The sequence below is a fragment of the Trichoplusia ni genome, chromosome 12 (genome assembly GCF_003590095.1).
Source record: "Trichoplusia ni isolate ovarian cell line Hi5 chromosome 12, tn1, whole genome shotgun sequence".
Lineage (NCBI taxonomy): Eukaryota > Metazoa > Arthropoda > Insecta > Lepidoptera > Noctuidae > Trichoplusia > Trichoplusia ni.
In genome coordinates this window covers 5,517,859-5,540,030 of record NC_039489.1, presented here as the reverse complement: position 1 = coordinate 5,540,030, position 22,172 = coordinate 5,517,859, and the positions used below count along the sequence as shown (strand labels likewise).

General features: G+C 34.9%; 1 protein-coding gene across 1 annotated transcript in view; it reads left to right on the top strand.

The window, feature by feature from the left end:
- LOC113499256 (Down syndrome cell adhesion molecule-like protein Dscam2) overlaps positions 1–22,172 on the top strand; it is a 115,050-nt gene that overhangs the window by 62,416 nt on the left and 30,462 nt on the right. Inside the window, exon 3 of the mRNA XM_026879661.1 lies at positions 19,133–19,199. Within this exon, the coding sequence (XP_026735462.1) occupies positions 19,133–19,199 (67 nt within the window). The remainder of the gene's footprint in view (positions 1–19,132; positions 19,200–22,172) is intronic.

The window sequence follows — 22,172 nt, the reverse complement described above, 5'->3', positions numbered from 1 at the left end:
CCTACTCAGAATTAGTAAACAATACATTTACAGATATTTACAAACCGATATTAACATTTACACGTTTAATTTAGAAACACATTCCTACATATATTTTATTAAAATGAGATTACATTTACATTGCTATTTTAAATCGCTCCATCATTCCACAAATCAGTGGTAATAAATTGACAGCCCTTCCATTTTATAATCACAAAGTCGATTAGGTAATAAATTGAAAACAATAGCGTGTGGGTTCACGTACAGTCAGGAACAAACGTTTTTAAATAAACACATCTGTAAAGTAAAATTCAAGATTGTTGAAAGGAGAATCTATAATAAAATTACATACAATAAGAAAAAAAATAAACCACTTCGTTAGCAGAATTGCAAAAACTGCGATGTATTTGTTCAAATATTTAAGGAAATTATATTTTTCTTTCGATTAATCGCGAAGGCTTGATCTGATAATATAATAGTCGTCCCATCAGAATTACAAATTGTACAAACGTAACTTGTGAACGTAGGGGGAGTTCTACCACACAACCTACAAAACAAAGTTCTAAACAAAAAACAATTCCAACACAATGCAAATCTTATTTTCATTAGTTTTATTACTGACTCTACACACAAAATTAAAACGATGTCAGATAAACATCCATTAAACATTCGCTTAAAACGTAACCGCGGAACACAATTAGCAGATTTTAACGTAATTTTAATTATCACTAACAGCGCATTAAGCGTAACGTTTAAATAAAGACTGTCTCTACCAACAACACTTGGAGTCAAAATATTGCAGATGAGAAAGAGAGATCAGTCTACGCTTTGTAGAGCACTATCTCTTTTCCCCATACAATGGTTTCAGAGATGGTGGTAGATCTTTTGATATAGAGAAGAATTATATACGTATTAAGTTCAAATTTCCATTTCGACTTCACGAAGTTAGAAAGTTACTGTATTACAGAAGCAAGCGTGCTAATATTTATTATTTCGGGGTATAATGCTGTGTATACTGACAAGATTAAATAATCGTTTTGTAGAGGAAATCGTGTTATGTTATTTTAGTTTTTAAACCATTTATTTTGGTCCCCTATGGTACTTGGTGCTTTTTAAGCAAATTATTGCCTAAATAGTGTAAATATATTAAATAAGTTGCCTTGTGAATATTTAAGACCCTAGAAAATTAATATCGTTTTACTGAATTATATGTAAATTTCCATGTTATATGTAAATATTGCGTTGCAATTCTGAAAATCTTTAAAATAAAAACAGCCGGATAACCCTATGATTAACAATAATTTCCAGATAATTATCTCGTATTTAACCCTAGCAGTGAGTTTGTCGGTATGTGACCGACTTGTCACGATAATGTAGCGTCACGTCCGAATCGGATGTCGCTTATCTTAACGCTTCGATTCCCTTCAGGGTCAGTAGACATGAGCACCAAACTATGTAGTTAGTTTAATTAATTGGCTACCTTGATAATCTGTATTTAACAAAATTTATTTGTCATTTATTTATACTTGATTGCACATAAATATGTTGTTAGAAAGTTCATGTACAAAGGCGGGCATTAATCCGTTTTATTTGAAAAAAAAAACAGTCTTCCACCTAGTGTCCCATATCGGGGTCCTTAACCATAACCAATTTGTATATTTTCGTACCAAATAAAATGTTTTATAAAACAATACAGAAAAAAAAGAGAATCGGAATCAATTTCGTACGTTCAGCAGGTTATATTTTGAGCAATTGAATACGTTTTTGAAGTAGTATTTTAACCTGAAATGCTATTTAAAATGTGACCACGCTCTGTTTCAATACTTCGTATATTATAGGAACATTGTATAGCGCCTTCAGCCGATATCCATTGACACCGTTTCCATGGTAGAGCCACGTTGTTCCGTCACCGCAATTAAATCAACACTCCAGTGAGCGATGCGTGTTTACTCATTTGGAATACAGTGTGTTGTTTGACATACAGATACGTAGGATGCTGCGAGGATGCTTGTGGTGGAGATAAAATAAAAATGTTTTGAATTCATCCTGTATTTTCTGTCGTTTGTAGAATTGTTATGTAAGAGATAAAAGCATTGTTTTTAATTATTGTGGGGTACTTTAAAATGGTCGATTTTTATATTTGGCAATACATGTCTTGTAAAAGTCTCTAGAAATCTCTTTAGAAAAGGATATCAGGAGGAGAGAGAGGAGGCCTTTGCCAGCAGTGGGATTAAAAAAAAGAAATGGTATAACGGTTTACTCACGCGTATCTATCGGGGGTGCCCGACTAGTTTCGGACCCAACCTGAATACTTAATCATGAGCTGACTTACTTAAAAAAATGTTGTGAATACGAGATTCTTTATATCTTTGTTTATTATATATTTAAGTATATTGGTAAAAACACAAATCAGATACGGTTTCATATAAAAAAAAAAAACATATTGGCGCAAAACTAAAGTAAGTTCCTACCTAGCTATAAAAACAAAGTGTTAGATCGCTCTACTATCTTCAAACGTGACTTGACTACTCTCCAACTATACACACAAGTAGTCAAAGTAATGAGAATTTCAGTAAAGAGGCTTACACGGCCTTTAAAATTGATAACCTATGTCACACCCGTCTCGCCCCGTCGACATCTAACAATGGAACAATTCAAACTCTACATTTCCTGACCTGTCCTTTTGTCAAACGTATAATTTAGTTGTTACGGCGCAAGTTTATAAAGAAATGTACAGAATATAATAATGTTATTATTGTTCTCTGAATTTAGTTTGTAGCGACAAGGATAGAAAGAGCTTGTTAATTTGTAGAGCAGTTGATAGTCGCATCTTTTAGCCTTAAAATATTTATATGTCGAATATTATCATATTTTTATTTTAAGCCTTTAGTTGAAACCATTGAACTGAAAGTTTACAACAAACCACGGAAGAGCTTCTGTGGTTTCAGGAACGCTATTTTTGTCCAATCAGAAATTTTGACTGTATTTAATAATTCAGCGATGCCGAGAAACGTGTAAACGTTCCAAGCCAGGCAGGCAAAGATAAAACAATATGAAAAAGTCTCACAAAAGTTGTTATTAAAAGGAAAACTTCATATCGTTTGACTTTTCGATACATTTTTCTTTTGGTTACCAATATTTCCTTCATCTATTCAAGTATTCTGTCACAAGTTATTAACAAACAAACATTATATAATCATTGCAACTGTTTCATTGCGGTTTAATTTTACCAGAATTTCAATCAAAGTCCGAAATTAATACCACAAGCCTTTACTAGGATCACTAAATATCAAAGGCATGTATAAATCAGGTTGTGATTGGAATGGTCCAATAAATAACAATATCACGCTAACCACGGACTAGGATCGAAATATGTTCACATAAATTTTGTAAATTGACAACTAAAGCTTGTTATGCTGTCTAGATTTTGTACTGTAACCTTCATTGTGCTGGTAATCATATATGGCGAATATCAAACGTAAAACTCTTCGTGTGAATGTGTGTCATACACTAAAATTACCTGAGCCATTGTCTTGGTTACCACACTGTGGAAGCCAGCGGATGGACGGCCTCGCCGTGGGAGGCCTAGGAAGCGGTGGCGAGACGACCTAAGCGCTTACCGCACGGTCTGGTTCCATGACGGCCAGAATAGAGAATCATGGAAGGATTTTGAGGGAGGCCTTGGCCCAGCAATGGGACACAGAGGGCTAGATAAAAAAAAATGCCGTGGTTGTCTCTATGCAGCTATTCATCGGATTTGTTTTTCTAAGTGTTAATGTACAGTGAATATAACATAGACCTTATTCAACCTTAGAAATCCCCTTAGCCATTTTCCCCTTAAGGAAATGAATGAATCGTAACTGAGGATTGTAAAACGAAAAATGCACCTTTTGACTCCTCAGATTTGATTTATTTTATCTTACCAGAAAAAATCTCAAACTGAATTATGTTACAAAAGATACGGAAGAATTTATTTCTCTCTTAAAGGAAACTTTATTAGAACCACACCTAACTAGTCCAAAGAAATAGGGAACTTTAATTAAAAGTTTCATATTTAATTTTAGCCAACTTCGTGCGACTTCATTTTCAATTTTCTTAATTAATTTGTTTGACAATTTGTGAATTTTGAGTGAACCTCTTACATTTTTGTATTTTATTGACTGTTTGGGAATTTCAATGTTTTGAAGGCGCATAGAACTCTTGTTTTAGTGTAAAATTAACTGTTTGCCCGTTTGTCTATCACCAGGCTTCTGATAAAACTATTGGACCGTTGAAACATTCACAGATGATGAGTTTCGAGACATTACGTCTAAGTGTAAGGCAGATTAAAAATAAATAAATCGAAGGTTTATTAATTTACGAATTCATCGAGATTAGGCGACTAATAAATACGCTATGTACACTTTATCACAAAAATAATTCTAGCTCTTTTTTGATGCCAGAATATAGAATTGTAATTTGATGGAACTCTTAAACCTAATGTTGAAGAGCATAGAGTTCTGAATCAAACTAATATTCATTCACTTAGCTAAGTTATGTGACAATCTTAGTTTGTCTATTAAAGTAGTTTATCGAGTTTTCACTCATATCGCTAACTTTTGTTTGTATTTGTAATTAATCGAATCGTGCGTCTGATGATGATGCATTTAATATGAAAATTATGGGACAATGGCAGAGACATATAAATAATTAGGTTAACCCATACGTAGTGGTTCTTAGGTTTACGCGAATGTTAGACATTGAAATGAAACTACTTTTACGGATTTTATCGCGGTTTAATTAATACCTGCTAAGGTTTCGAAACGACGGGAACTAAAATCTAAAATTAAACCGCGATAAAATCCGTAAAAGTAGTTTCATTTCAATTAATCCATACGTGCATTAACTTCAAATTATTTTAATCTAATATTTAATTCCTTCACCGAGAATATTCGCTACACTTCGAAACAAAATACTACACAAAAACAACATTTTTCTTGATGAAATATTTTTAGCTAGTCCATAAGCACCGCCTCAAACAGCAGGTGCTATATTGAATATATAATTTTATACTTTGAAGCTTCTTTTTATAAAGCCTTGATTAAAGGAAGGTTACAAATGAAATACGAATTTTCTGGCTATATTTTCCTACTAACTGTTGACCGCGGCTTTGCCTGCCCAAGTGTTGGTTATAGATAAACATTACCCTCCTTAAACGAAGTTGGATAAAAGAAGTCTCTATTATTATTTGATGCGTATTTATCGGGATTGCACGACTAGTTTCGAACCTAAACGTAGTCCTTGGTTATGAGCTGACGCGACGGGCAGTTGCCAGTTGCATCATTTAATAATGATTCATTCTCACGATAGTTAGTATAAAAAATAGTTTTTGTGAAAATTCAAGCCATTTGGGAGAGAAGGATTAACAAATGCACACATGCACACATACATATATATAAGTAGAGACACGTATTTTCGTATTCAAGTTTTTTTTCTTTTGCTATTGACTTACAAGTTGATTGTCAGCTCGTAGTCTACTAGTTCACGATTATATTGACGATATCTGAATGATTTCTTTAATCTAGATTAACACTGCAAATTATATTCTTTAAAAGACACCCCAATTAAGGAATTTGATCATTGTGTCATTGTGGACAAACATTCAAGTCAGATGCACATAGACACCCAGACTCAAGGCAAGCATTCGTAGATCAGGCAAATGCTTGTCCAACGCGGGGTTCGAACCTGCGACACGTCACGCTTCTTAGATTTGACCTGGGCCACGATTCTGCTATTTGGATTATATTTTAAACTATTCCTATTCTCTTAAGCATTTCGCCAACACAATAATTGGAAATTCATTGTATTTACCGCAAGTATTCTCTCTGCCACGAACTTAATTTTTATTGTGTTAAAAAAAATGTTTAGAATAATCGGATAGTACCAATTTCATCCATATGCCATTCATTTATCAGCCATTGTAAATAGCAGAAGAGGGGCCCTGATGACCTTAACTACTCGACTATCAGTGCTGTCATTTAATACAGCAATAGTTAAATTTAGTTTGATATTTCGAAAAGTAACTTGATAACTTATATTTATCAAATTTCAAACATATTACGCATCAAAAATAATATTCCAAACAAAGCATTGATATGTAATTTAGTATTTTGTTGTTCAAGAGAATCAAGAATCAAGAATATTTATTTGTTAAACATAGGTACATTAAATGCTGGTGTTAAATATACATAAGGAGCGCTATGTTTTGCCATGAAGGCGTACAAATATAACAATTAAGTAAGGATTTATACATTTTTATTTACTATTTAAACCAGACAAATGAATTTGAAAGCTTGAATGTTTAATGAAAGTTTGAAATGAAATGCTACTAAAACTTTCACTGAATAATTAAATTATTCGAGAAAAATGAATTTCTTGTCGATCTAACAATTCGCTTGTAACAAGTTGGTAATTAAGGGGTCTGATACGTACATTAGAACTAAACTTTTATTAGTCCAAAACATAGGATAGCATTCGTTAGCAAAAGATCTTGAACAGGTTTTGTAGAGTTATAAAATCGATATAAAAATACTGAAGTATGTATCAATTTGACAATATTAATTTTACCAATGTTCCACTCAATTTTAGTATCAATGTGCTTAGCAATTCCACCGAGTTTTCAAGCACGAATTCATTTCACACAAATTTAAACCTTAAAAGACTTAGCAACAAGAATCACTTTTCAATAACCGCGTAAACAAAATAACATCCAACTTAGAAAGTATAATATGACACGACAAAATCTAATTACATGGAAAATAAATTAAATATCTGCGAAAAATAAAACCGGTCCAGAGCGAGTTAGATTCGCAACGCTAGAGGTTCCGTACAAATAGACCAAAGATAAAAAAAAGACATGGTTTAGAAGATAAGGCCAGATAGACAGACAAGTGGCAAGACCGATAAAGGAACGTTAGCAATAGGGTTCCATCTATCTCCCCACTCTGGGTTCCATGGTTCCCTTCCATTTTTATTTGGCTACGGAACCCAAAAAGAAAAACGAATTTTCGACGCCTGAGACTAAAACGACCCGAGATAATTGAAATGTAAGAAGAAAACAAACGCCTGTCACGCCTCCCTACTTAACAAGAGCTATAAAAATATGGATGAGGCAGTAAGTCATAATGATTGACAAGACAACAAAACATTAAAGTTTTATTATTACACTAGCCTTAAAGTATTCCACTACTAGGTAAAGGCCTCTTCCCAAATTGGGAAGGTTTAATTGACTGCATTGACGGATGACCGAGTCTATAAGGTCACCACGCCAATCCTACTATGCGCGACGTGTCGCACGTTCAATGCCCGGGCAGAATACCGAAGATCTTTAGCAATATTATATATGATGGTCTAATTTTTTTTGTGGCTAATTATTATTAATGTGTTCTCTTCTTTCTGACTTCTTTTTAAAATGAATACCTAACATTAACGTAAATTATGAAACCGAAAGACATCGTCAATGGTGTAAATATATTCCGACACCTACCTTAAGAAAACTAATCTAGCAACCACAATAAGGAAAAAATCCACATTATACCGCATCCAAAATAATAATAGGTAAGCTTAAGATTGTCCGTGACGGCCTGCTCAGATTGCGGCCAAATCCAGACGAGCTATATTGCTCACAATCTTGTTTTATCCAGTTAATTCTGGTTAATACCGGTTCACTGGTAGCTCATAATTACACGAGCATACTAAGCTACGCAATGTTTGTTAGCTCAATCCCGCTTACTGCAAATCCTGGTATTAATAAGGTATCAAGCAAAGCATTAATTTTGGAATTGTAATGAGATATGTACAATTGTACATATTGTATTAAAAGTCTCATTATATTAGAAAGACGACTTCTGATTATTGTAATAGTAAGTTGACTATAGATAGGCGAGTGGTGGAGGTCGCAAAACCCACCGCAAGCGCGAGACGTGGCGAGGGTTCAATCCCTGCACTGGACAAGCGTTTTTGTGACCTAGGAATGCCTGTTCTGAATCTGGGTGTCTTGACTTGAATGTTTGTGAACCGCGATACGAAGACTAAATTTCTTAGTGCCGGTTGTTATCTCACTTTGGTTAAAAACATTGTATCAATCTGTTTGCTGACTGAGCCGACTTGATAATGAACATCCCAAACCTAACAGTTTTATTATTTGTAGCTAAAAATTCTAAAAATGCTCTTTGTGCTCACAAAAGTTCATGTTAAATACAGAAGCGGCATATAAAAAAGCCTATTGTTTATCTACAATAAGAGTTTTAAAATAGATGTCTAGGCTCTATTTAAACGTTTGTATAATCATAATACAGAACAAATTTATTTATATTTTTAGAGATAGTTTGTGAAATATAGTTTTTACGAATAACGATTTGTTTTCGCTCAAACATACCAATTTCAAAATGGCCGCCTAGAAGTATTAAGTCCACTGATAGATTTGCTAAATTTAAATAAAAATATAAAAATTCTAAAATCTCCTTAACATTAATTTCCGGTGTAACATAAATCCGGAAGAATTGTTCAAAAAGTCAGAAATATTTTTAAAAGCTGTTGCCTGCGGGCCCGCCCGCTACGAATCGAAAATGATGCCATGGGAGCATGAAATCGGAATAAAAACTATCCTAGGTGTTAATCCTGGTCATAAACTATTTTCTACCAAGTTCCGTTTTAAATCTTTCAGTGGTATCTTTCAATTATCCATCTTGATAGTAAAATAAATAAGAGTGCTTTACTCTTTGTGATTTTCACGAGTACTGCAGTCTAGTGAAATGACATGTCTACAATCGTTTACGTCAATCGAAAATACCGGAGTGTATGGAGATGATCCGTCCAAGTCACGTGACTTATAAAAACAAACTGTCTTTTTTATAAATTTACACCTAATTTATTGATGACTATTTAAAACTGGTAAAGTGTCAAGTCCACAGTGTCAGTGAAGTTCTCAGGAATAAAGTCGCGGGCTATGAACTAAATGTTCATGCTCATCACAAAAACAGTTTTACTGAATGGGAATCAAACCTACGATCATCGAAATGGCCGGTCAGTCGGCAAGTGAACTTTCGAAAAGTGCTACTTCGTAGCTTCGATTTCAAAATTTGAATTTGAAGTGTAGTTTTACCCACTACACTATCACGTATGTAAGTATAACTTCATCACAGAAAACCACTCTCATATCACCCCACTCCCACTTTCCAATACGTATTTCTATCAATTGAGTCGCAGAATGTAGGTTAAAACATATCATGTCATTTTTTAAATTGGCGAGTAATATCGAGAGTGCCTTGTAATATGGCATGTGACGTCATATCGACAACCGCTGTTTGTTGTTGGGGACATAGCTTGTATATAAACGAATGTACTTGAGTTGTTCAGATATTTTTAGTAAATAAGGGCAGGATTTGTTGCCCAGTTAGGTTTCTTTTTTTTATAACACGACTTTTGCATTAAGGTAATCCTCGTGTCGCGGGGAGTTTCATAAACATTCAAGTCACATGCACAAAGTCACCCAGGACAAGCATTTTTGGATCACACTAACGCTTATCCTACGCGGGGATGGCATGATGACCTCAACAACTCGACTATTCATGCAGTCTTTGTGATGAACCAATGCAACCGACTAGAGCTATGTTACTGATAATTCATAAAAAAAAATGTGTATATATTGTCATGATAATCGGCTCAGTAGAGTAATCTTTTTTTCTCAATATCTATTTTGGTGCGATTAGCTTCCACTGTCGTGAAATGAATCCAATGGCCGTTTGTGCAATCAACCATGATCAACATCCGTCTATCCAATCGATTTGACCGTTAACAAGCTACAAAACCAAAACACCGTGTACCATGCAATTCCCATTGTTTTCTCAGCTATATTAACAGGAGATACGTGCATTTAGAGTTGTGTCTTGGTGGTGTTCGTTAGCACTGTTCTGGATCCTGGCTTATATTAGTTCTATGTAGGTGAATGATGGCCATGTGTACCAAGACCGTATAGCTATCACCAAATACAGTTCAAGGAATAAACCTTTTTTCTTTATTTAGCCGGTTGAATCCTCACGGAATCCCAATCCTTCGGTTCCCCGCGGGATTGGGTATTGTCAGACTCTTACTGACTAAACCTAAACCGCCGTGCTACGTCATCCGCGTTTTCGTGTCGATGTGTAGCAGTGCATTACAATCCTTCATACTCAAGAAATAAACCTATAGCGGCTTTGAGTTACAGGATTCTCATTGAACCATGATATATCAGCTTTTAGTCCGTAGATAGACAATCTTTGTCATAACGAGATCCTCCGTGATTCCGAAGGCACGTTAAATTGTGGGTCCCGGCTGTTATTCATATATTCGTTACAGGTAGCCAGAAGCTAGAACTACAATCAGTCTAACTAAAGGGCATAGTGTTGCCCACGTAACTGAGTTGAGGAGGTTAGACAGGAAGTCGCTCCTCATAAAACACTGGTACTAAACTGAATCCGCTTAGACTGGAAGCTGACCCGAACATAGTTGAGAAAAGACTAGGATAATGATGATGATGAACGAATATGTCTCTTTACAAAAACCTTGCGTATACAAGCGACAAAATCAAAACACCATGTATTACATTGTACTCATTGTTTTCTCAGCCATAGCAAGGGTAGATACGTACAATTAGAGGTGGTTGTACAAATTACGAGCAAGATACACAGGCCAGGCTAATGGACCAGGAACGCCCATTACGCAGTACAACATTTGGAGGCGAAGGGAGGCGCACACTTGGTTGGGTAGGCCTACGTATTTATTGTTGTAGTTTAGGAGATTGAAGTCATTATGTTTGTACAGTAATTAGAGATGATATCAAAATGATTGTCTTTGTCTATAAATGGCAATGGCAAAAAAAAATACTAATTAATTTTTATTTTTGGAAACTTCTAAACGGCTCAATCGATTTGAATGACATTTCTTTGATCAGTAATGGTTTTAAAATTTGTATTAAATTTCAAACGTATTTTTTATGGATTGTAAGACACATATTTTAAATACTATATTGCAGTAGCTTTTGAGAAAAACAAACAATAGGCTACCTGCGTAAATACTTAACGTTACCCCCTCTTTATTACAAACTAGCTGTTGCCCGCGACTTCGTCCCCGTGGGTAGAAGATATAAGTTATGATTTATACCTGTTTTTTTTCATATTTTCCATTGTATCTTCGCTCCTATTAGTCGCAGCGTGATGGTTTATAGCCTAAAGCCTTCCTCGTTGAATGGTCTTTTCAAAACAAAAAGATTTTTTCAATTTGGAAAAGAAGTTCCTGAGATTAGCGCGTTCAAACAAACAAACAAACTCTTCAGCTTTATATATTAGTATATTAGTATATAGATAAAAGAAAAGATAAATTGAATAGTTCTATTCGAATAGTTTTAATACAAGTGCTTTAGTACAACGAATTCTGTTAGCCCAGAACAAATAGTTGAACTTCGGAAATAGATAATTGGCTAAGTTTCGGCTCAATATTTGGGACAAGACCGCATCATAGAAAGGTCTCGTTAAGAAGTGTATTTGTGACTTTATTGACACTATGTGCTACTCTGACGTTAGTTTGAACTTTGACAATGTGTTCCGAAAATGTTCGTAGGCTCGGTTACAATGAAAGATGTATAGCAAAAGGACATGAGTTAAATAATTCAACTTTTTTCTAGTAACTATCATGAGAACGATTTACTCAAAAACTAGTCGGGCAATCCCGATAAATACGCGTGAGTAAATCATTGCAAAACCACCAATATCGGCTTGAAAATCAGGGAAAACTCGCTACCGGTTTACAGTTTTAACATTTTTTTGAACAAAACTATTCATTACATTACATTTACTTGGACAGCTTAGAAGAATTAGAAAAATAAGAAGAAAAATATGTATCGTTTGCCGGTCATTGGTGACACTCCTGGCATTCGAAAATTGAACAAGATGCCAAGTCACTTGTTTCGACTAGTGACGTGACTTTGACTGTCAAAAAAACAATTCAAACTTTTTTTCAGTCAAAAATCCATACTTTTTAAGTAACTTGTCCCGCCCATGTATAGTTCATCCTGTACCCAATGAACCACAAACTGGTATTACCGTGAATAACAACAGCCTGTAACAGTGCCTTTGTCCACGTAAAATACGCTCTTAAACGTAATTTAGTGGCAATTATGATGTTGTACATAATTAACTTGATGGCTCTCCTGGCTTTTGCAATATGGCTGACACTATCGCGCTTGAAGCATCAGGGAGTAGGTTAGGGGTAGTTGTTGGATTTCAAAAAAGATGATTCCAGATTTGACAGATTTTTTTACTAGTTGTTTGTTTATTTTTTAAGTGTGGCATAATATTTTATTCAGAAATATGTTTTTTTTTTATATCAGCCCATAATTTTCCCACGCCTGGGCTCATTAATTAGTAGGTTTTAGTAGAAAACGGATTGTGTGACATGTTATTTTTACTAGCTATTTATCTACAAAGATGTTTAAATCACAACGAACTAAGTCAATTTAGCTATTTTGAAGTTTTTAGGTAATTACAAACGGAAATTCAATTTCAATAGTTTTTTGTACCCAAAGGATACAAATGCCAACCTATTTCTAAGGGCCCGCTCAATCCATCGGGCTGTATGACACTAATCTGTATCCCAAATGCCATGACAGCTAGACGTTGATTTTTTATGGGTTACGCATGACGACCTGCTGCTAAGAAACACTCAATGTGGTAATCATGGGTATGGAATTTTAAAAAGTTAAGGTACTGATGGATAACCAATTTTTCGTTACAAATGATGCACTCCTTGCATCCCACTCGCAGTTACCAAACATCATAACATACATTTACATGTTTTATTATCTAGCCCACTATGTCCAACAGCTGGGCAAAGCCCTCCCCCAAATCCTTCCACGATTCTCTGTCCTGGGCTACATAGACCCAACCCGCATGTATTTGTAATTGTATTTACAAACACACTTCGAAAATCAGTTTCAATTTTAGGTAAAAACATTTCACTGATTCTGCCATTGCGTCCATTCGCTCGCATTCAGTATGCGTCATGCCTAAAACAACATTTGCTACTAACGATGTTCTTACATTAATAATAATATTGCCACTGCAGACCACTACCTCCGTTGTTAACTAATTAAATATTTGTTTATGTTTGCACACTAAGTAGTATTTTCTGTGTTCGGAAAATATTGGATATTAATACATGGTTTATTTTTAGTTTGTTCTTCTAACGCTCATGTGTTTGCTTAATATTTCATTCGGTCTTATATTATTATTTGTAGTGGTTTATTATTATTCTGAAATTAAAATGGTAGATAAAATTGAAGATAGCCGTGAAAGAAGTTTTTGCATTAGATGAAGGAACTTTTTGGCTTAAACTTTGAACATCTAAAAGATTAGACATTAGCTGGGTCATTCGAAAACCGAATTTCAAAATATGAATTTTAATATTTTTACAGATATATCACAGACACTGATCGAAATATAGATAATTAATTGGAACATAGTATGTTTAATCACTCGAGTAGTTTCGGACCTAACCAGAGCCGATTAGGTTTGAAACTAGTCGTTCGATTCCGTCAAATTCCACGTCAGTAAACAGTTGTATCATTTAAAAATGAATTATTATTTACAACACATTACTTTTGAACGAAGAGATGAAACCGACTCCCCCTAAGGAATTTAATCCTTTTTGCGCTTTCACAAAAAGTCAAGACACATGCATAGGACACCTAGACTCAGAACAAAAATTTGTTAGTCACACAAATGCTTGTCCTGTGCAAGGATCGAACCCACGACACGACTCACACAGTGGCTTTGGCTGCTGACCTATACCAGTCGACTATTCGTACACACATTTTATGAACGCAGATAAGCAGACAAACCTACCTATTCTGCGTTGCCTTAAAAAGCCAATTCCATTGTTGTACAGACAACGTGACAGCGTAACTTGTAACGTGCATTACTCACATAATTACTCAGCTCTGTAGTCTAATGGAAAAAAGCCTTCGTTCGGCTAACTAGCTGCCGAAGAATCTATTCTGTTGAGTTGGTGTTGTGGTTCTGTATGTCATTCTTTTATAAGTAGCTAAAGTATTTTTTATAGGGTCAATGGTTTTTAGGTATGTTTGTTTAATAATTTTCGGTTTTACTGGTAACAATTTTTTTTCAAGTCGTTTTAAACAATCTGATATATTTGGCAAAGAAAACTTACTGATTCTGCAAGAAAAAAGGCTTTACATGTTTTAAAACAAATTTTAAATGGACGCGATTCAAATACGAAAGGTGGTTATGTATAGTATTTATTCCTATTTTTCTCTTTTATTTTTAACAAAAATGAGTCCATGATCATGACTCGATGATGAATGAACTTTTTTCTTGACGATAGCTTAAAATCGCTTACCTTCAACATATCGAAAATTTTGGTATCACCCTGAGGTAGGTATTATATGTAATTCCCAAATATATGAGGCATATTAAAAAGCATTACGACCTTCATAGTTAAGTTTAAAAAAAACGTACAGCCGAAGTTGGTAGCATAAACTAGTTCAACCTAATCTCGATCACCGAACCGAAGCAAGGGTCAGCGATTTATTCATACTCATCCTACGTGCTCCGACCTCAAAATACACGCTACCAATATAAGGCCCACTTACTTAAAATGTCTTTCGTTTGAAGTCTTATATCACATAAATAAATGATCCAAAACGGTAAATAAAGAGGTTTTAGGGCGCGGTCTTGTTTCAAAGGACGTTTACAGCGTCACGTTTTGTCGTCGCGTTATGATATTTACTATGGACGTACTTACTAGCTGAATAAGCAAATGTTATTTTGTTCTATAAATTAGAAGTAAATGTCTTTAAAAGGTTCGTTGCCTTTTGTGAAAAACCCAGACGAGTAACTAATTTTAGATCTTCAATATTTTGTCGAAATCGGTCAAGGCGTTTTGAAGGAGCTCGAGAAAAAAAGCTCTGTGACTTAAGATTGCCATAATAATAATATGTTAGATGTGATGGATCGAACAAATATCTTGGCCTATCCAACATGTTTGATGCCGTCACGGCATATCCCAGGGAACCGCAGTTACTGCGTCATACAGCGGTGATCAAAGCAGTTTAAGTGTGAGTATAATTCAAATTCATAGGTAACTTGTATTTGATACAAGATACAAAAGAGTCTTAAAAAGAGGTTTAAAAGTTCAGAAGCATTTTAATAATAAATAATCTTCCCATTAGATGTTTTCAAAACGTTTTTATATCGTTATACGAAGGCTGATAGTTTGCCATTGGAAAATTGAGTGGTTATCCCTTTGATATTGACCTGCATAAAACAAGAATATTTTTACTTTCTCTTTATGCAGGCAGGTTGGCTTGGAACAGGGATCGAAATTGGAAATCGAAATTGGAATTGGAAAATGTAAGTCTTGGCTTTGGTAGAAAGTAGTTCCAAGTGACTGATAGTCAGGTAATTATGTCAAATGTTGATATAATGGGAAAGCTGACTGCAGTTCTACCATCGATTACCTCCTATTCACTTTACAAAATCAGGGCCAATTCACACCGAAGAAACAGCGGCCGGGATGATCTTTATATTGTAAAACTAACTTTTATGATTGTTCGTGTAAAATTTTAAGTACTTTTATTAATATGTATTCCACATTTAGAATCATACGCAAAATAGGCAGTAATATGAATATTGATGTTGAATCAAGCATACTGATAAGTTGATTCGCTTCATTACTTCAATGGAAAAACGTGTTCGGGAACATTGATGATTATGGTATAAGTATCATGGGAATATAAAGTATGTTAGCTAGGTCTGGTTTGAATGAAAGCCGACACCAACAAGGTGCAGAAAAAAAGTAGGAAGAAGATTTGGGAATTTTGTAACCCAAATGATTTTGGAAATTTTTTGGTCAGTGGTAGAAAATAACTAAGGTTTAGTTTTGTTTATAGCCTTGATCCATCGTCATTTTTCGATTTTCGTTCTAGTTTTTTTTTCTAATAAAACTTTTAATTATATTCTAAATAACTTTACGTTATAAAAACCAAGGAGTGAAAAATGGACACGTCAAAAAGTTGCAAAACTTTTACCCCAAAACTCCAAGGGTCCTCAAATTAGCAGACCCCTAAAAGCTCCCAACAATTCACCAGAAAACCTCCATACTTTATATAGATGTTACATCGAGCGTGCTAATAAGCACGCATCATTAGCTTAATGGCAAGATATGCCCAGTTTGAGGTTTTTTCATTCACTTTACACGTTCACTCATTCATCCGTTCATTCCCATTGAATGGAAGCACGTTGATGAGAACGAATGAATTTATCGGTGTTTTGTAAAAAATAATGCTGGCTTTCGAGGAAAAATTTAATGATTTATTTATTTAGTAACGTGCATTTATAGAGTTATTTTTAAAGCGATTATTTTATTTCATCAGTTTCAATGAGAAAATAGAATAAACCATTTAACAAAAATTGAGTGTTAAATATACCATGCATTGTTCTTTTGCATTGTTTGAAATTTTATCTCACTACCACGTAAAGGACTCGTGCTATTTTGCACAGCAAATAATTAAGCTCAATTTCCATGAGCTAAACAGACTCTTTTATTATCCTTTAGTCATTAAAATGTGTCAATAAGGTCTACTTTGGGATTTTGTACTTTTAAGTAAGATAGTTGCGGAGATCGTATAAAGAATCGATCTTCTATTCGGTATCTAGTGTTTCCTGCCCTTTTATGTTAAAACAAAGGCTATACACAAAAAAAGATAATTTAAATAAAAGGTATCTCAATTTGTTCGGAAATTAAATTAGTCTTCGTTTTATTTAAGTGATTGAGCACTTGTACTGTAAAGTCGGCACAATCTTCGGCCTTTTCTATCGAACCAAAAGTTAAGTTGTGTTAATCGCATCGTTTATATGCGGAACGATAGTCCTTCCATTAATTCTTCTCGTATCGATTGTACTGTATTGGAGTTCTTTTAGTTTTGGGTAAATTAAAAATATTGCCAGATTGATTTTACTTTTTGAGTCAAAGTTCTGACCCCGTCCCTTGAAATGGTTTGGTTCAAATATAAGTTATGCTAGGACTTGTGTTTTTGTCGATTGAAGCATTTTATGCTGGGTATTGGACAGTAAGGTAGGGAAAATCGCCTTATGCTATTTGTGTTGGCTCGTTTTTGGTATGGATAAGGAATCTTTGTGAACATCCATCTTCTCGGGGTAAAAAGGTGGTAATGTCAGACTAACTAAACCTATACGATTTTTTGTTCACTGTCTACAATGTTTGGGTATTTGTCTGCTTCTTTAATCTTTAATCATGTCTATAATAACATTAAGCGAGCCTGGTGATTTCAAAATCAACAACAATAGCATCAGAATTTTATCAAAAAACACCGATCATCGCGTAACAGCGAACACAAAAAAAATCCTTTTAAAATATCGCATCGATAAAAACGAAACATTGCCGTTTTAAACACTAAAAATAGTAGCGAAAATACAGGCTTTACATAACAAATTTATGTCGTTTCTAGGACAATAAATTGCAATTTGTGGCCTCACCGCCATTTAATGAGGCCTCATTCAGGGCAGAGATGAAATTTCACACTGAAAATTTCAATTTTCACCATCCAGTTAACAAGTTGTATTCAGAACGTATAAAAAGGTGTCGTTGCTCCCATTTCAGATACTGGCTTTAATTTATCATTGGTTTTGTTTTTGAAACGCAATTTGGAGACCATTTATATTTGCTGTTGTTATTGCCTGGGGCTTTTGAAGTGATATCTGGGTGCAGATTTAAATTAAGGTTTTTTCTTTCAAGAGGTATCTAGTGCCTCTTTATTTCTCTGTCATTAGCTAACGGTCCAACAATATTTGCGTATACAAGACACATTTCTTCAACTGTTATCTTTGAGATTCAAATGCACTGCAAAAAAAAACTAGACAGTCAATATAATTAAAAATAATCTCCATACAATGTGAAGTTTCAATTCGTCAAACTCTGGTTTAAAAATCCCTAGCGTGATCGCTGAGCTGAAGATTTCTGGTGAACTTTTGGACTCTACCACATGTGACACTAAAAATTCCGCACAAAAAATGGTCACCCACTAATTTTATTATCATACCAATCATTGCTTAACCTCAATTTTGTTTTTATTATAAGATACCACCTGATGTCATACAGACAGCGGTGTCTTAGAAATAGGGTTCCGGATTGACCCTTCACGTAGATACGGAAGCACAAAAAATACCACCCAAAATTGAATGTTTCCCCAAGTCATGAATTTGACAAACCATTCTCTCTGCTTGACTAGAATCATTGAAACTTGCCGCAAAGTTAAACATTTATTCAAACAAATTACTAAAACATAACGAACCACAATCACAAAATTCATTACCAAACCCTATAGCCCTTTCAAGAACTCAAACGGAACTCAGGTGACTTTATGTGTCGCAATTAACGAACCGAATTTGAATACAAAACAATTTTAATACGCTAACGTCGTTTGTTTTACACCGTCATAAAGGTTTAATTTGTTTTACGCGATGTAAACTTTAATTACATGTCATTAAGGATTATAATAGAATGGAGATGTGAGATGTGATGAGATCTTTGTGGATCTTTAAAGGAATGGGTTCTGTGTGAGCATTTTCTTAGGAATACTTCTGTTTTGGTAAATAATGTGGCAGCTGAACAGTTTTTGAAATAACAGGTCCTACTTTAGATATTGCCATAGTGTTTAAAGCATATTTTTTGAAATGAAACTACTTTTACGGATTTTATTGCGGTTTAATTTTAGATTTTAGTTCCCGACGTTTCGACACCTTTGCAGGTATCATGGTTACGGGCAGACTGCATATTTTTTTATAAATGTTTTTTACACTATATTAATCCTTATCATACAGGGTGTCTCGAAAATATTAAGGCAAAAAGACTGAGAACAAATTTTCGAAAACACAAATGCTTGTCCTACATGGGGATCGAGCCCGCGACTCATCGCGAACTGGCTTAGGGTGGTGACCTGTATAACAACTTATGAGTAAAAGCAAATGACTTAGGTACAGTTATTTGGGAAATATCCCGATGTAAATTAATGTTCTTAATTTAAAATTTGTCATTGTTTCAGGCACGGGAATAACAATTTTCATCCACAAGAAAGAAGACCATACTCACATCCTCAGGCAGTTCCAAAGGTAATACTTTCATGTTAAGAAATTCAATATTAAGTTAAAGAGGAAAAGAGATAGCGCTCTACGTTGTGTATTGTACTGTCCCGCTTCCACATTTGCAAGAGTTGTACTTTAGGAAGTAGTGGTAAAGTAGAGTAAACAGATTTTTTTATATTGTTGTCAAAGTTTCAGGAATTTCATGTAGTCTTGAATATGTTATTCCGAGGAAGTCGCATTTTAAAAGCATGATTCCGTTTATTCTAGAACCACTCAGCCACTAAAAAAAACAAATGGACTATAATACTAAATAGCAATAGAGATAAAACCTGGTGTCTTTTTATATAAACACAATATAATATTTAACATGTTTTTATTTGCGTTCGATTTTTTTGTTGAGATTTTAAGCAAAAAGTATCTTTTTTAAGTCATCGGCCTAACCTTTTCTCAACTATTTTGGGGTTGGCTACCAGTCTAACCGTATTCAGCTAAGTACCAGTGTTTTACAAGGAGCGACTGCCTATCTAACCTCCTCAACCCAGTTACCTGGGCAAGACGATACCCCTTGGTTAGACTGGTTGTCAGACTTTTTTCAAGCTTCTGACTACCTGTAACGACTGTCAAAGAGGAATAACAGCCGGGACCCACAAAACCCTCTTTTTTAAGTAAGTACCTGAATGAATGAAAAGTTATTCCTGATTATTAAAAAAGTACGGGTTTAATTTGGAACTTCCCTCTTTTATGATATTAACACTATCACACGTGTTATAGTAAACTGATAAAAGAGTATACTAAAACGAAAGAAATAAACCAACCAGCTTGATCCCTATAAGAAACATACTATAATCCCAAGGAAGGGTCACTATAAAGTGGCTGTTATCGACACTTTCCTTCAGAAATCGTCACATTAGGTCCATTACCGAAATTCCCTTCAAATTTCAATTTCAATCTGCTTTTCACTTCATAAACTTGTATAAAAGACAATTCGGAAATTCACTTTGCAGTATATCGGTTGAGCGGTACAGTTAAATAAAAAAGTGCTTATCAGCTGTGTCGAGATGGTACCCGTTTTATTGGCTTTAAAGTTTTATGTGCGCCACTGTACCTACCTGTAAAGTTGGGGACGTAATACGCTTTGGAATTTCTATTCGAGCTTCAAGACTTTATTCGATTTATGACAAATTATTCGGGATCTTTATTCGGAACGGAATGTAAAGTGTGTAAGAGTTTAAGTTTTAGTTTTTCGTTCATTTGCATGATTGATGATGCACTTCTGTCACAATAAGGTTGTTTTTAGAGTATTTGTGGTGGTATGCAAGGATGCATGATTTTGTATGCGCGAGGTGCAGGTTGGATCCTGGCGCAGGCAAAGTACTGATTTGCCATTTAAAAGTGTATGTGCACTCTTAATTATTTAAATTAAACACTGACAAAACGTTATAGGAAAACACCGTGACGAAACCTGGATTCCAAATATTGGAATCTGAAATATCCAACCTACGGTTGGGTATCATTTTCTTGTTATCAATGCCCAACTTTTCTCAAAGTATATGGGAAACCGTATTACACCTTGATTAATACTCAAAATAATGTAATAATTATTTTCCCTCCCATAGCATTCCCACCTTATTTATTTAATGCCGGCAACTGACAAAGTAACAACACTAAAGCGCGGAAATGTTAAATTGGGAGTGAGCTATTAAATTCCAGTAACTTGCCGCTGTTTATGGCAAATAGAAAAGGGATAATGTCAAACTATATAGGTATGGGAGAGGTTTAGTGTCTCTGGAGAAGCTCGTGGCTAAGCTATAACCGCATAAGTGAATCGATCACAGGTTAAGCTACGCTTGACGCGGTTGGTACGTAGATCAGTGACCATCTTTGTCATAACCACTTCCTCCGACTTTCGGAAGGCACGTTAAATTGTGGGTCTCGGCTGTTATTCCTACATCTTTGACAGTCGTTACAGGTAGTCAGAAGCTTGAAAGTCTGACAACCAGTCTAACCAAGGGGTATTTTGTTGCCCAGGTAACTGGGTTGAGGAGGTCAGATAGGCAGTCGCTCCTTGTAAAACACTGGTACTTAGCTAAACCCGGTTAGACTGGAAGCCGACCCCAACATATTTAGGAAAAGGCTAGGCCCATGATCTGTCTATGTGTCTCTATCCACACATTTCAAAGTAAGATTTGTAGTGGTGGAAGAGGGACGGAGATCTACAAATTGTAGTGCGCTGTCTCACTCCTACATATTCTTGAAGAGATGGAGGTTCTTGGAGATTTACTAAATAAGGAATAAAGGCCAAAGAATATGGGTCATTGGTACCCAAAGTGGGCTAGAGAGCAACATATTATGTGTGTAAATTGAGGTCGTACGCTACATAAGAAATTAAAACCCCTGAGTTTGTTTTGAGGTTTTTCCTCATAGTTGATATAGATATCGTTAAAATAGCATAGAACAGAATAGAATATTTATTCATTTAGCGAAATATTTTAAAACTTTTATCAGATCCTCACAATTTCTGAATGATATTTATCTATTCTTTTGAAACATAAATAGCTCAACTAAACGAAATTGAATCTTGAACTTTCGGTTCAAGATTTCTTCACAGTATCCAAAGTTTTCGAGAAAAGTCTAAAAGTTTCTGTCTGTGGAGTTAAAACGTCTATAATTAAACACAAAGGGGTCCACTATCAACTTTTTCAAGTTAAAATAAATCAGTTTAGAAAAAGTGAGAGCGCACTAAAGAGTACTTTTAGATAGATACTAATAAAATATATATAAGTTAATGCATAATAAATATTCCAACTTCAAAAAGGAAAGAGGGTCTTAATTCGTCTCCACGGACAGCCGGGTGGTTGAGTTCACCACGCCAAACGACTAATCGCACGTGTCACGGGTTTGATCCTCGCGAAAGACAAGCATTCGTGTGATCCACGAGTGCTTGTCCTGAGTCTCGGTGTCTTTGTGCATGTGACTTGAATGTATTTAAAATCCCCCCCG